Source organism: Scyliorhinus torazame, chromosome 14 (assembly GCF_047496885.1).
Source record: "Scyliorhinus torazame isolate Kashiwa2021f chromosome 14, sScyTor2.1, whole genome shotgun sequence".
NCBI classification, from domain to species: domain Eukaryota; kingdom Metazoa; phylum Chordata; class Chondrichthyes; order Carcharhiniformes; family Scyliorhinidae; genus Scyliorhinus; species Scyliorhinus torazame.
The window spans coordinates 171,659,794-171,674,401 of NC_092720.1; the positions used below are offsets into that span (position 1 = coordinate 171,659,794).

Sequence of the window (14,608 nt, forward strand, 5' to 3'; positions counted from 1 at the left end):
AAAAATATCCCTGGGGAAACTGATGGAACCATGCGGGGGGAGGGCAGATTTACTCAGATTCGTAGATGTGCACTTCCCACCACCGATAGAAGGGTTAATGAACAGCACAGGGGTGGCACTGTGTTTAACACTGCTGCCTCACAGAATGTGGGACCCGGGTAACTGTCTGTGTGGAGTTTACACTTTCTCCCCGTGTCTGCTTGGTTTCCTCCGGGTGCTCCGGTTTCTTCGCACAGTCCAAAGATGTCCAGGTTAGGTGGGGTTTTGGTGATAGGGTGGGGAGTGGGCCTGTTTCAGAGAGTCGGTGCAGACTCAATAGGCAAAATGGTCTCCTCTTTTGCTGCAGGAATTTCTTTCTAAAAGTCTCTATTCAAATTCCTGACTTCTTTCCAGATTTTCAATCTGTGAGGACTGGAAAAGTCAAATTGTCATGATATGCAAACATGCAGCTAATGAACACTTAGAATAGGACACGACCAATGAGCAGTCAGGACATTCAGGGGTGGTACCTCACTATAAAAGGGATGAGGCACTCACACCCCGCCTCTTTCCACAGACCAACATCTATGGGGTGAGACAGCGTGTATCCTCAGCATCACACCCCAACATGTGGCTTAGATCAAGGCAGGTTCAGTTAGACTGAGTTACTACAATTAGATTAGCAGAGAGTCGAACTCATTGAGAACTGTGCTAATAGTTCAAGAAACACATTGAACTCATTTCAAAGTCTGGAGCATCTTTTACTTAAAACTGCACCAAGTGGCAGCCTGTGTTATTCCAAACAACATAACACAACACAGATGAGCAAAGAAAGATTTTGTTTTGCCAGAAAACTTGGCTGGGTGACAGTGTCCCTTTAAGAGCACACAATCTGCAGTGAATTTCATGATATCCTGGGCAAATGAAACTGAAACTTAAGGGAATAACAGAACGAGGAGCAGCAACAGCGATGGCCGTCAGTAAACACGTCTTAAACATGATTGAGAGTTTAACCTGCTCCGTCTGCCAGTCTGTGTTTGTGGAGCCGGTGCGGCTGGACTGTGAGCACAACTTCTGTAAATCCTGCATCCAGAAGTTTTGGGGAAAGCAGCGTCAGGCTGTGTCCTGCCCGGAATGTCGGCAGGTTCTCCCCCGGAGGAGTTTCACTACCAGCAGAATGTTGGTCAATCTCTGTGAGGAAGTCAGGCAGCTGGAGCTGAAACTGGAGCAGGATCGCTCTCTGTGTGAGGAACAGGGGGGGAATCTGAAAGAGGACACAGAGAGGGAGCAGTCTCTCTGTGAGGAACAGGGGGAGAATCTGAAAGAGGACACAGAGAGGGAGCAGTCTCTCTGTGAGGAACAGGGGGGGAATCTGAAAGAGGACACAGAGAGGGAGCAGTCTCTCTGTGAGGAACAGGGGGGGAATCTGAAAGAGGACACAGAGAGGGAGCAGTCTCTCTGTGAGGAACAGGGGGAGAATCTGAGAGAGGACACAGAGAGGGAGCAGTCTCTCTGTGAGCAACACCGGGAGAAGCTCATCCTGTTCTGTGAGGTGGATGAGACTCTGATCTGTGCCAAATGTGTAAATTCTCCCCCACATTCCGCCCACAAATTTCTCCCTCTACCAGTGGCAGTTGAACAGTACAAGGTAAGGGAACACTCTGGGTTACCTGTCTGCCTGAATGTTCATGGTGTTTATTGGGCTGTAATTAGGACTGTAATAAATGACTTCTGACAGTGAGAAATCTGAGGGATAATGTGTTAAAAGTGTGTGAAATGCCTTACAGCCTCTTTTTACACTGACATTATATTATTACAGCTCCAGGTTATAGCTCTCTTTACAGGCTCTGTTGACATTTGTGGGAGAATTCATCACACCAACTTCTGTCTCTAAACCCCTCCCCCAGACTCCTGCCATTGGCCACTGGACATTTCCATCCTGATCAACATTGTCTTCACAACCAATTGGGCAATGAACAAAACCTTCACCAGCTGATTGGATCATTGTATTTTACTGTCAGTCAATGTTTCCCTAATCCTGATTTTTAAAAATAAAACCAAGTTTTCCAAGATAATGATGAATGAACATTGTTCCTTCCGGTGATTTTTCTCCTGGGTCGCTGCCAGCGAAATCCTGGGGATTAATCTTCAATTCCTGAAGACACCAGGACAATCTGGAGGTTGTCCTCGAGCTGCGAAATCCAAATTTCTTGTATTACAGGTTATGTTTCCGTTTACTGTATTAATGCAGCTTTATGTAACTTTCCTTCATTACAGATTGTGTTTCCACTATTACTGTCATGTAATGAAGCTTTATGTAACTTTCCTTTATGTTTTTTTGAGAAAACTTTTTATTGAGGCATTTACAATTTTAACATTTGAACATATTATCATACTAAACAGCAGAGCGGTCGAATACACACAAAAACCTCGCAGTAACCCAACTTCCCCCCACCCGAGCTCCTAGCTACCCATATATTAGATTCACTGGCATGCTTCCTCTTCCCCCCCCCCCCCCCCCCGCTGACGGTCAATTTTCCTGAAAGAAGTTGACAAATGGCTGCCACCTCCGAGCGAACCCCTGTATTGAACCCCTTAAGGCGAACTTAATCTGTTCGAGCCTGAGAACCCTGCCCTGTCACTGACCCACAGCCCCGACTTTAGAGGCTCCGGGTCCCTCCATCCCAGCAAAATCCGTCTCCGGGCCATCAGGGAAGCAAAGGCTCCCGGACCTTCCGACCCTCCAAATATTGCCATCTCTGGACTCGGAGTCACCCTTCCAGGACCTCTGACATGACATCTGAGAATCCCTGCCAAAATCCCCTCAGCTCGGACACGCCCAAAACATATGTACGTGATTCGCCGGGCTCCCCCCACACCGCCCACATCTGTCCTCCACCTCCTCAAAAACAAACTCATCCGGGCGACAGTCAGATGAGCCCTGTGGACCACCTTCAACTGGATCAGGCTAAGCCTGGCACACGACTAGGATGCATTGACTCTTTTCAGGGCCTTCTCCCAGACCCCAACTTTCAGCTCCCCTCCCACTTCCTCTTCACCTCCCCGATTGGGACCCCTTCCCACTCCATCAATTCCTTATATATTTCCGAGACCCCCCCTTCCCAACCCTTGCTTTAGACATCACCTTATCCTGTAATCTCCTTAGAGGGAGGCGAGGGTGCTTGGAACCTGCCTCCGGACAAAGCCCCGTACCTGCAGGCACCAAAATCCATCCCCCCCCCGGCAACTCAAACTTCTCCTCTAGCTCCTCCAAGCTCGGGAAACCCTCCTCAGTGAAGAGATCCCAAATATCTCAATCCCTGCCCACTGCCATCCAGCCCCCCCGGGGTGAACCGGTGATTGTCACAGATCGGTGACCACACCGATGCCCCCTCCAGCTCATATGCTGCCTCCATTGTCCCCACACTCTCAGGGCTGCCACTACCACTGGGCTTGTGGAGTACCGAGCCGGCGAGAACGGCAGAGGTGCCGTTAGCACCTCCAGACTCGTGCCTTACAAGATGCCACCTCTACTCGCTCCCACACCGACCCCTACCCCACTACCCACTTCCTAACCATCGAAATATTAGCTGCCCAGTAGTAATTAATGAAGTTTGGAAGGGCCAAGCCCCCCTCCCCGTGCCCCCGCTCAAGAAGGAGCTTCTTCACCCTCGGGGCCTTCTCAGCCCAGACAAAACCCTCGATCACCGCATTCATTTTCCTAAAAAATGCCTTGGGGACAAAGATTGGGTGACACTGAAACACTAACAGCAATCTCGGGAGGACTGTCATTTTCACAGTCTGTACCCTCCTCATCAATGACAGCAGGAGCACGTTCCACCTGCGGAAGTCCCCTTTCATTTGCTTAATCACCCTGCCCAAATTTAGTTGATGAAGCTGACCCCAGTCCCTTGCCACTTGAATCCCCAGTTACCTATAACTCCTTCCCACCACTTTGAACGGCATCTCCCTCAGTCTCCTCTCCTGCCCCCTCGTCTGGATCGCGAAGACCTCGCTCTTGCTCATGTTTAATTTGTACCTGAGAACCGGCCAAATTCCTCCAGTATTCCCATAATTCCTGCAATCCCCACCAACGGGTCTGTTATGTACAGGAGCAGATCGTCCGCAAAGAGCGAGACCCTATGCTCCACCCCCACCCCCTCACTATCCCCGCCAAATGGTCGATGCCCTCAGTGTCATTGCCAAAGATTCTATGGCCAGGGCAAATAGTAGTGGGGAGAGTGGGCACCGTTGTCTTGTACTCCTGCACAGACTAAAATACTCTGACCGGACCAGGTTGGTCCTTACATTCGCCACTGGTGCCTGATATAGCAACCGGATCCAATCCACGAATCCCTGCCTGAACCCGAACCTTCCCAGGACATCCCACAGGTACCTCCACTCCACCCGATCAAAGGCCTTCTCTGCATCCATGGCCACCACCACCTTGACCTCGTGCCCCTCCGCTGGGATCATTATCACGTTTAGGAGCCGTCTAATATTGGACGTCAGGTGTCGTCCCTTCACAAATCCCGTCTGGTCTTCCCCTATTACCTCTGGGACACAATCCTCTATGTGTGCGGCCAAGATCTTTGCCAGCAATTTTGCATCTACATTCAACAGAGAGATCGGCCTATACGACCCACAGCTCTCCGGATCCTTATCCCGCTTCAAAATAAGGGAAATCGATGCCTGCGATAACGTTGGGGGGAGCAATCCCAGCTCCTTGGACTCGTTAAAAGCTCCATAAACTGCTGCAGCTCCTTTGCCATAGCTGATACTTTTCCAGACATGGAACTCGACCGATTGAGCCTCTGATCCAGGACCATGTTGAAATCTCCCCCCATAATCAGTCGATGTGAATCCAGGTCCGGGATCTTCCCCAGTACCAGTCTACCAAACTCAACATCGTCCCAGTTTGGGGCATATATATTTACCAATACAATGGCCATTCCCTCCACCTTCCCACTAACCATAACATATCTATCCCCCGGGTCCGCCTCCATCTTCCCCATCTCGAATGCCACCCATTGATTGACCAGGATTGCCACCCCCCTCATTTTAAAGTCTAATCTCGAATGGAACACCTGCCCAACCCATCCCTTCCTCAACCTAATCTGATCCCCCACCTTCAGATGTGTCTCCTGTAACATAGCCACGTCCGTCTTCAGTTGTCTCAAGTGCGCGAACACTTTTGACTGGCCCATTCAGTCCCCGAATGTTCCACGTGACCAGCCTGGTCGCCCCCCACCCCCTCCCCGCCTGCCGATCAACTTAACCTCTCCTAGGCCAGTCTACGGCCTATGTCCCGCACCTCCGCCGGCCCATCCTCGGGCAAATACCGTCATGGACCCTCGACCTCCACTTTGAAAGTCCCCTCCCATTCAGCTGTCTAGTCGTCACCCCCCCCCCCCCCACCCCCCCCCCCCCCACCCACACCCACCACCACCACCACATCGGTCTTCAGCTCACCCCCCACTTTTCTTCCATGAACTAGCCCTCCCAGCTAGCCTGGAAGGCACCGCTTAGCACCATACCCCTCACTGATTCCCCTCTGCCACGCTCTTAGTGCAAACAGTCAAAACAAAGGCAAGAAGCAAAAACAAACAAACAATCCCTCCCAAGGTCCCAGCACAAAGGCTTACCCTCCTCCCTTAACAAATTCCTATATGCAGCATAGCCTCAAACCGAACCAAAAAAAGAAAAACCCGGCAAGAAACAAGCAAAACCCCCCAAATAAGTCCAAACAGCACAAATCCAAAGTTTTACGAAACATAGTTCAGTTCTCCTCAGTCAAAGTTCAAGGTCCTCCTTCTCCTGTCAGTTTATTCTCCTTTATAAAGTACGCTGCCTCCTCCGACGAGCTAAAGTACCACTCCTGGCCCCCATAGATCACCATAGGCGGGCCAGGTGCAGTCCGAACTTTATGCCCTTCTTGTATAGGGCCGACTTGACCTTAATAAAGCTCGCCCACCTCTTTGACAGCTCTGCTCCCAGGTCCTGGTCGACCCGGATCTCGACCTCTTCCCACGTACATCGCCTCCTCTGCCTGGCCTACCTCATAATGCGTTCCTTGTCCAGGAACCGATGTAATCGCACCACCATCGCCCTCGGTGGCTCACCCCCTGGGGCTTGCGCCTCAGACCTCTGTGGGCCCGATCCGCCTCCAGCAGTCGATCAAACACACCTTCCCCAAGCAGCTTCTCCAACATCTTCCCCACATACGCACCAGCATCCGTTCCTTCGATTCACTCCGGCAGACCCACGATCCGGATGTTCTGCTTACGAGAACGGCTCTCCAGGTCCTCCACTTTCTCCAGCAATCGCTTCTGCTGGTCACGCATCAGCCCAATCTCTGCTGCCATCGAGGTGGACTGGGCCTCATGCTCCCCCGCCAGCTCCTCCAACCTCTGGATGGCCTGTCCCTGGGCCGCCAGTCTCGGCTCCACACGGTGAACCACCGCCTTGATCGAGTCCACCGCCCGGGCCAGGTCCCCCACAATCTCCTTCCATTGTTGGCTGAAATCCTCGTTTAAGAAGCTCACCAGCTGGTTCGTTGACCACTGAGCTGATGGGGTCCGACCCTGTTCGTCCGCCATCTCCACGGGCATTGTCCGCTCCTCACTCGCCACCGCCTAGTTCGTTCTTTTCCGATTACCTCTGGATCACAGCTCCGTAAACTAGTGGTCACTTTCTTCGGTTCTTGCTTCTGCACCCTTTCTCTACAAAATTCCTGAAACAATCCGGCATAAAAGCCACACAAAGGCCACCATGAGCGGGAGCTGCCAAATGTGCGACCGCTCACTCCATGGTGGCCGCCGGAAGTCGTAACTTTCCTTTATTACAAACTGTTACCAATATTACTGGAACATAATATAGCTTTATTTAAGCTTCCTTTATGAGAGACTGTGTTCCACTATTACTGTAGGTAATATAGCTTTATGTAACTTTCCTTTATTACAGACTGTATTTCCAGTAATATGTTGTGTAATGAGGATTTATGTAACTTTCCTTTATTACACACTGTGGTCCCACTAAAGACTGGAGTGTAATGTAGCTCTGTGTAAGTTTACTTTATTACACACTGTGGTCCCACTAAAGACTGGAGTGTAATGTAGCTCTGTGTAAGTTTACTTTATTACACACTGTGGTCCCACTAAAGACTGGAGTGTAATGTAGCTCTGTGTAAGTTTCCTTTATTACACACTGTGGTCCCACTAAAGACTGGAGTGTAATGTAGCTCTGTGTAAGTTTCCTTTATTACAGACTGTTTCCAGTATTACTGTAGTGTAATGTAACTCTATGTAACTTTCCTTTATTACAGTCTGTGTTCCACTATTGCTGGAGTATAATGTAGCTTTATGTGAGTTTCCTTTATTACAGACTGTGTTCCACTATTACTGTAGGTAATGTAGCTTTACATAAGTTTCCTTTATTACAGATTGTGTTTCCACTAATACTGTAGTGTAATGTAGTATCATTTTTTAAAAAATCCTTTTATTGGCATTTTCAAAATTATGTACATTCCCGTTTGTTTTCATTTATTATACAGTGTAAAAATGCTTTGTCTTACGTTTCTTTACTTACAAATTGTTGCCGTCTAGTTTGTCGTGTCCTTCCCACCCCCCTTGCCACCTTTCCCTCTCCCCTCCCCCTCTCCCCCGTAACCCCCGTCATCCGGGAAACTTGGATGACGAGTGATATTGTAGGCCTCGTCAAAAAGAAAAAGGAGGCATTTGTCAGGGCTAAAAGGCTGGGAACAGACGAAGCCTGCGTGGAATATAAGGAAAGTAGGAAGGAACTTAAGCAAGGAGTCAGGAGGGCTAGAAGGGGTCACGAAAAGTCATTGGCAAATAGGGTTAAGGAAAATCCCAAGGCTTTTTACACGTACATAAAAAGCAAGAGGGTAGCCAGGGAAAGGGTTGGCCCACTGAAGGATAGGCAAGGGAATCTATGTGTGGAGCCAGAGGAAATGGGCGAGGTACTAAATGAATACTTTGCATCAGTATTCACCAAAGAGAAGGAATTGGTAGATGTTGAGTCTGGAGAAGGGGGTGTAGATAGCCTGGGTCACATTGTGATCCAAAAAGACGAGGAGTTGGGTGTCTTAAAAAATATTAAGGTAGATAAGTCCCCAGGGCCTGATGGGATCTACCCCAGAATACTGAAGGAGGCTGGAGAGGAAATTGCTGAGGCCTTGACAGAAATCTTTGGATCCTCGCTGTCTTCAGGGGATGTCCCGGAGGACTGGAGAATAGCCAATGTTGTTCCTCTGTTTAAGAAGGGTAGCAAGGATAATCCCGGGAACTACAGGCCGGTGAGCCTTACTTCAGTGGTAGGGAAATTACTGGAGAGAATTCTTCGAGACAGGATCTACTCCCATTTGGAAGCAAATGGACGTATTAGTGAGAGGCAGCACGGTTTTGTGAAGGGGAGGTCGTGTCTCACTAACTTGATAGAGTTTTTCGAGGAGGTCACTAAGATGATTGATGCAGGTAGGGCAGTAGATGTTGTCTATATGGACTTCAGTAAGGCCTTTGACAAGGTCCCTCATGGTAGACTAGTACAAAAGGTGAAGTCACACGGGATCAGGGGTGAGCTGGCAAGGTGGATACAGAACTGGCTAGGCCATAGAAGGCAGAGAGTAGCAATGGAGGGATGCTTTTCTAATTGGAGGGCTGTGACCAGTGGTGTTCCACAGGGATCAGTGCTGGGACCTTTGCTCTTTGTAGTATATATAAATGATTTGGAGGAAAATGTAACTGGTCTGATTAGTAAGTTTGCAGACGACACAAAGGTTGGTGGAATTGCGGATAGCGATGAGGACTGTCTGAGGATACAGCAGGATTTAGATTGTCTGGAGACTTGGGCGGAGAGATGGCAGATGGAGTTTAATCCGGACAAATGGGAGGTAATGCATTTTGGAAGGTCTAATGCAGGTAGGGAATATACAGTGAATGGTAGAACCCTCAAGAGTATTGAAAGTCAAAGAGATCTAGGAGTACAGGTCCACAGGTCATTGAAAGGGGCAACACAGGTGGAGAAGGTAGTCAAGAAGGCATACGGCATGCTTGCCTTCATTGGCCGGGGCATTGAGTATAAGAATTGGCAAGTCATGTTGCAGCTGTATAGAACCTTAGTTAGGCCATACTTGGAGTATAGTGTTCAATTCTGGTCGCCACACTACCAGAAGGATGTGGAGGCTTTAGAGAGGGTGCAGAAGAGATTTACCAGGATGTTGCCTGGTATGGAGGGCATTAGCTATGAGGAGCGATTGAATAAACTCGGTTTGTTCTCACTGGAACGAAGGATGTTGAGGGGAGACCTGATAGAGGTATATAAAATTATGAGGGGCATAGACAGAGTGGATAGTCAGAGGCTTTTCCCCAGGGTAGAGGGGTCAATTACTAGGGGGCATAGGTTTAAGGTGAGAGGGGCAAGGTTTAGAGTAGATGTACGAGGCAAGTTTTTTACGCAGAGGGTAGTGGGTGCCTGGAACTCGCTACCGGAGGAGGTAGTGGAAGCAGGGACGATAGGGACATTTAAGGGGCATCTTGACAAATATATGAATAGGATGGGAATAGAAGGATACGGACCCAGGAAGTGTAGAAGATTGTAGTTTAGTCGGGCAGCATGGTCGGCACGGGCTTGGAGGGCTGAAGGGCCTGTTCCTGTGCTGTACATTTCTTTGTTCTTTGTTCTTTGATGTCCTCCCTGGTCAATCCTGGGGGGTTGCTCCCTGTCCTCCTGGTTCCCCCCTCTCTCCCCCCTTTCTTTTCTCATCCGTTGGCTTTGGTCGTGTTCTTTTTGTGGATGGTAGGGGCTTACTCCCTCCCCCCTTCTCCAATGTTGACCCTTTTTGTCCCTCTCAGGCTCTCTGCCTCCTTCCCCCGCCGCCGGGTTGCGCGCCCCTGACGTTCCTCCTTGTCTTTTTTCCATCCCCCGCTTTCCCGTTCTAATCCTTCCAGTTTCCCCCTCTATTGGTTGTTGTTGGCCTCAAACAGGTTTTGGAACAGACCGACAAATTGCCCCCATGCAGGAAGGAAGGCTTCCTCTGACCCTCAGATGGCGTATTTGATCTTCTCCAGGTGGAGAAATTCCGAGAGGTCAGCGAGCCAGTCTGCAGCTGTGGGTGGTGCTGCCGATCGCCAGCTGAGCAGGATTCTCCGGCGTGCAATTAGGGAAGCGAAAGCAAGGGCGTGGCCCCCTTCCCCATGTGTAACTCTGGCTGCTCCGATACCCCAAAGATTGCCACGATTGGGCATGGCTTCACCCTCGCCCTCACAACCTTGGACATTGACTCGGAGAAGGCTGTCCAGAACCCAGCAAGTTTGGGGCAAGCCCAAAACACGTGGGTGTGGTTGGTCGGGCCCCTCTGGCACCGCTCACATTTGTTCTCCACCTCCGGGCAGAACCTGCTCATTCGGGTTCTGGTCAGGTGTGCTCTGTGCACCACTTTGAGCTGCAGGAGGCTTAGCCTTGCGCAGGAGGAGGTGGAGTTGGCCCTGCTCAGTGCTTCGCTCCAGAGTCCCCATCCTACCTCTGTCCTCCCATTTCCGTCTGGTCTCGTCTAGTGGTGTTCAGGCTCTGTCCAGTAGCTATCCGTATATTTTCCCACAGAGTCCTTATTGTCCATGTTAATCAGGCCCTCTAATAGTGTGGTCTCTGGGGCCTACTGTCTCTTTGTGGTGGAAGTGCTTTATTTGCAGGTGCCTCATTTCCTGTCCCGTCGGCAGTTCCCATTCCTCCATCAGTTTGTTAAGCGTCGCTGGTCTGTGCCCTATGTAGAACTCCCTACCTGTCAGCGCTCCCCGTCCTGTCGCCATTTAAAAAAAGTTGCGTCTAGCATGGCTGGCGGAAATCTGTGGTTCCCGCTGATGGGGACCATGGGGGACATCTTGGTCAGCCTGAAGTGCTGTCTTAGTTGGCCCCACGTTTTCAGTGTGGCCATTACCACTGGGCTCGATGTGTATTTCACCGAGGGGGATGGGAGTGCTGCCGTGGCTAGGGCCCGGAGGGTTGTTCCCTTGCAGGGGGCCTCCTCCACCCGCACCCACTCCGAGTTGGGTTCTTGCACCCATCCCCTCACTCTTTCCGCTGTTGCTGCCCAGTGTTAATATTGCAGCTTTGGCAGTGCCAGGCCTCCCTTAAATTTCCACCTTTGCAGTGTTGCTTTGGGGACTCTTGGATTCTTGACCCCCCCCCCTTAAGCAATCTACATTTTGGAAGAAGGCCTTGGGGATGAAGATTGGTGTAGACCTAAACAGAAAGAGGAACCTCGGCAGCACGTTCATTTTGATCGTCTGTACTCTCCACGCCAGGGAGAGTGGGAGTGCGTCCCACCTCTGTAGGTCCTTTTTTGACTTCTTCCACCAGGCTGGTCAGGTTCTACTTGTGGATCTGTATCCAGTGCAGTGTAGCTTTATGTAAGTTGCCTTGATTATAGACTGTGTTCCACTATTACTGTAGTGTAATGCAGATTTATGTAAGTTTCCTCTGTTACAGATTGTTTCTACTATTACTGTCATGTAGTATAGCTTAATGCCAGTTTCCTTTATTACAGACTGTATTTCCAGTATTATTTAGTGTAATAATAATAATCTTTATTGTCACAAGTAGGCTTACATTAAGACTGCAATGAAGTCGGAAACATTAGGGACCTTCAAGCAGCTATTGGATAGGTACATGGATGACGGTAAAATGATATAGTGTAGATTTATTTGTTCTTAAGGGCAGCACGGTAGCATTGTGGATAGCGCAATTGCTTCACAGCTCCATGGTCCCAGGTTCGATTCCGGCTTGGGTCATTGTCTATGCGGAGTCTGCACGTCCTCCCCGTGTCTGCGTGGGTTTCCTCCGGGTGCTCCGGTTTCCTCCCACCGTCCAAAGATGTGCGGGTTAGGTGAATTGGCCAATGATAAATTGCCCTTAATGTCCAAATTGCCCTTGGTGTTGGGTGGAGGTGTTGAGTTTGGGTATGGTGCTCTTTCCAAGAGCCGGTGCAGACTCAAAGGGCCGAATGGCCTCCTTCTGCACTGTAAATTCAATGATAATCTATGATTAATCTAGGACAAAGGTTCGGCACAACATCGTGGGCCGAAGGGCCTGTTCTGTGCTGTATTTTCTATGTTCTATGTTCTATGTACTGGGAAAATTCCCGAGTCGCCACTCTCCGGCGCCTGTTCGGGTACACAGAGGGAGAATTCAGAATGTCCAATTCACCTAACAAGCACGTCTTTCGGGATTTATGGGAGGAAACCGGAGCACCCACAGGAAACCCACACAGACACTGGGAGAATGTGCAGACTCCACACAGACAGTGACCCATGGCTGGAATCGAACCTGGGACCCTGCCGCTGTGAAGCAGCAGTGCTAACCACTGTGAGGCTTTATGTAACTTTCCCTTACCGGGTTCCATTAGATACCTTAGTGTAACGTAGCTTTATGTAACTTTCCTTTACTACACAATATCGTCCCACTATATACCGTAGTGTAAAGTAGCCTGATGTAGGTTTCCTTTATTTCACACTGTAGTCCCATTATATTATGTAATGTATTGTAGCTTTAGTTGGGTTTCCTTTATTTACACTGTAGTCCCACTATATACTGTAGTGTAATGCAGCTTTATGTAAATTTCCTTTTTACAGCCTGTATCCACTATTACTGTGGTGCAATGTTATTAATGGAGGCTCGCCTTCTCAACCTTGCCCCTCGCCTGAGGTGTGGTGATCCTCCGGTTGAAACACTACCAGTCAGCTCTCCCCCTCAAAGGGGAAAACAACCTTTGGTCAGAGAACCATAGAATCCCTGCAGTGCAGAAGGAGGCCATTCAGCCCATCGAGTCTGCACCAACTCTTCGAATGAACACTCTACCCATGTCCACTCCCCCGTCATCTCTGTAACCCCATAACCAAACTTGCACATCCTGGGACAGTAAGGGGCAATATATCATGGCCAGTCCACCTAACGCACACGTCACTGGACTATGGGAGGAAACCGGAGCATCCGGGAGAAAACCACGCAGGCACGGGGAGAACAGACAGTGACCCATGGCTGGAATTGAACTCGGGTCACTGGTGCTGTGAGGCAACAGTGCTAACCACCGTGCCACCGTTCCGCCCATCTGGGACTATGGTGACTTTACCTTTGCATTTAGTGTAATATAGCTTCATGTAAATTTCCTTGATTGGAGACTGTTTCCACCATTACTGAAGTGTAATGTGGCTTTATGTAGGTTTCCTTCATGTCGGCTCTGTTTTCACCATTACTGTATGCAACGTAGCTTGACGTAAGTTTCCTTAATTACAGATTGTATTTCCACTGTTACGGTCATAAAATTTAGCTTTATGCAAGTTTACTTTATTACTAGCAGTGTTTACATTACTGCAGTGTAATGTAACTTCCTGCATGTTTCCTTTATTACAGACAGTGTTTCCATTGTTACTGTAGTGTAATGTAGCTTTCTGTAAGTTTCCTTTATGAGACAGTGTTTCCAGTATTACTACAGTGTAATGTAGCTTTATGTAAATTTTCTTCATAACTGACTGTGTTTCCACTATTACTGTAGTGTAATATAGCTTAATGTAATTTTCCTTTATTATAGACAGCGATTCCACTATTAATGTAGTGTAATATATTTTTATGTAAGTTTCCTTTATTAGAGACAGTGGGGCAAATCTCCCATGCCGCGCCGTCTGGGAGACTCGCTGTGCACGCCACTTTTTCTCGCGACGCCAGTCCGACGCCGTTCCGCCATTCTCCCATCCGGCGAGAACGGCGTCATCGAGGTCGGCGCCGCGCGTGCCGGAGAATCTGCCGAGCAAGCAGTAGAGGCGATTCTCCCAGCCCCCCGCTATTCTCCGGCCCAGAGACATCCCAGCGTGTCGCCGTTCACCCCTGCTAAATAAATTTGTCAGCCAGTCATGCTGGCTGACGATGTGGATGAGGGAGGTGAGTGGATGGGCCCACCCCAGGAAGCAGGAAGTTGCGCGTCAACGGCCGGTGATGGCGGGTGGGGGTGGGGGGTTGCTGTCTGAAGCGTTTGCAGCGATCCCCCATGGGGGGAGGGGATTTAGGGGGGGAGGGGGGTTGGGGGGAGGGGGTTTGGGGGGGGGGAGGGGGCTTAGGGGGGAGAGGATTTGGGGGGGAGGGTGTTGGGGGGAGGGGGCTTGGGGGAGGGTTTTTTGTGGGGAGGGAGGGGTTGTGGGGGAGGGGAGGGGTGGTTGGGATATGCCCGGGAGGCCACAAGACGCCACCGGCTGGGACAGCGAGCACGCGAGGTGTTGATCGCCACACGTTTTGCACACTAGGGGGAGGGCATCGTTGTGCAGGGCACTCGCACCATTGACAGCACGCAAAGACACCACCCAGCACCCACCCCCCCACCTCTCGCACCATCGCACAACCCTACCACACACGGCACCACTCTCGTGCAACCCTACACCTGCGGCACCTCGTTATTGTCATTACACTTTTACTTCTGTAAGCGGGCGTGAACAGTGCCATGTTGGATGATGACAACCCGCTCTGCGAAGAGCTGTGAGCTACAGATCGCGACTGAATGACTCATGGCCATATCTGAACACCCTCACCTCGGTGTACCCTTTATGCGTCATGGACACTCCATCAC

General features: G+C 50.0%; 1 protein-coding gene across 1 annotated transcript in view; it reads left to right on the plus strand.

The window, feature by feature from the left end:
• The first annotated feature begins 859 nt into the window (after positions 1 to 859).
• Positions 860 to 14,608, plus strand: part of LOC140389079 (uncharacterized) — a 121,335-nt gene continuing 107,586 nt past the window's right edge. The window contains exon 1 of the mRNA XM_072473238.1: positions 860 to 1,627. Within this exon, the coding sequence (XP_072329339.1) occupies positions 902 to 1,627 (726 nt within the window). The 5' untranslated portion in view covers positions 860 to 901. The remainder of the gene's footprint in view (positions 1,628 to 14,608) is intronic.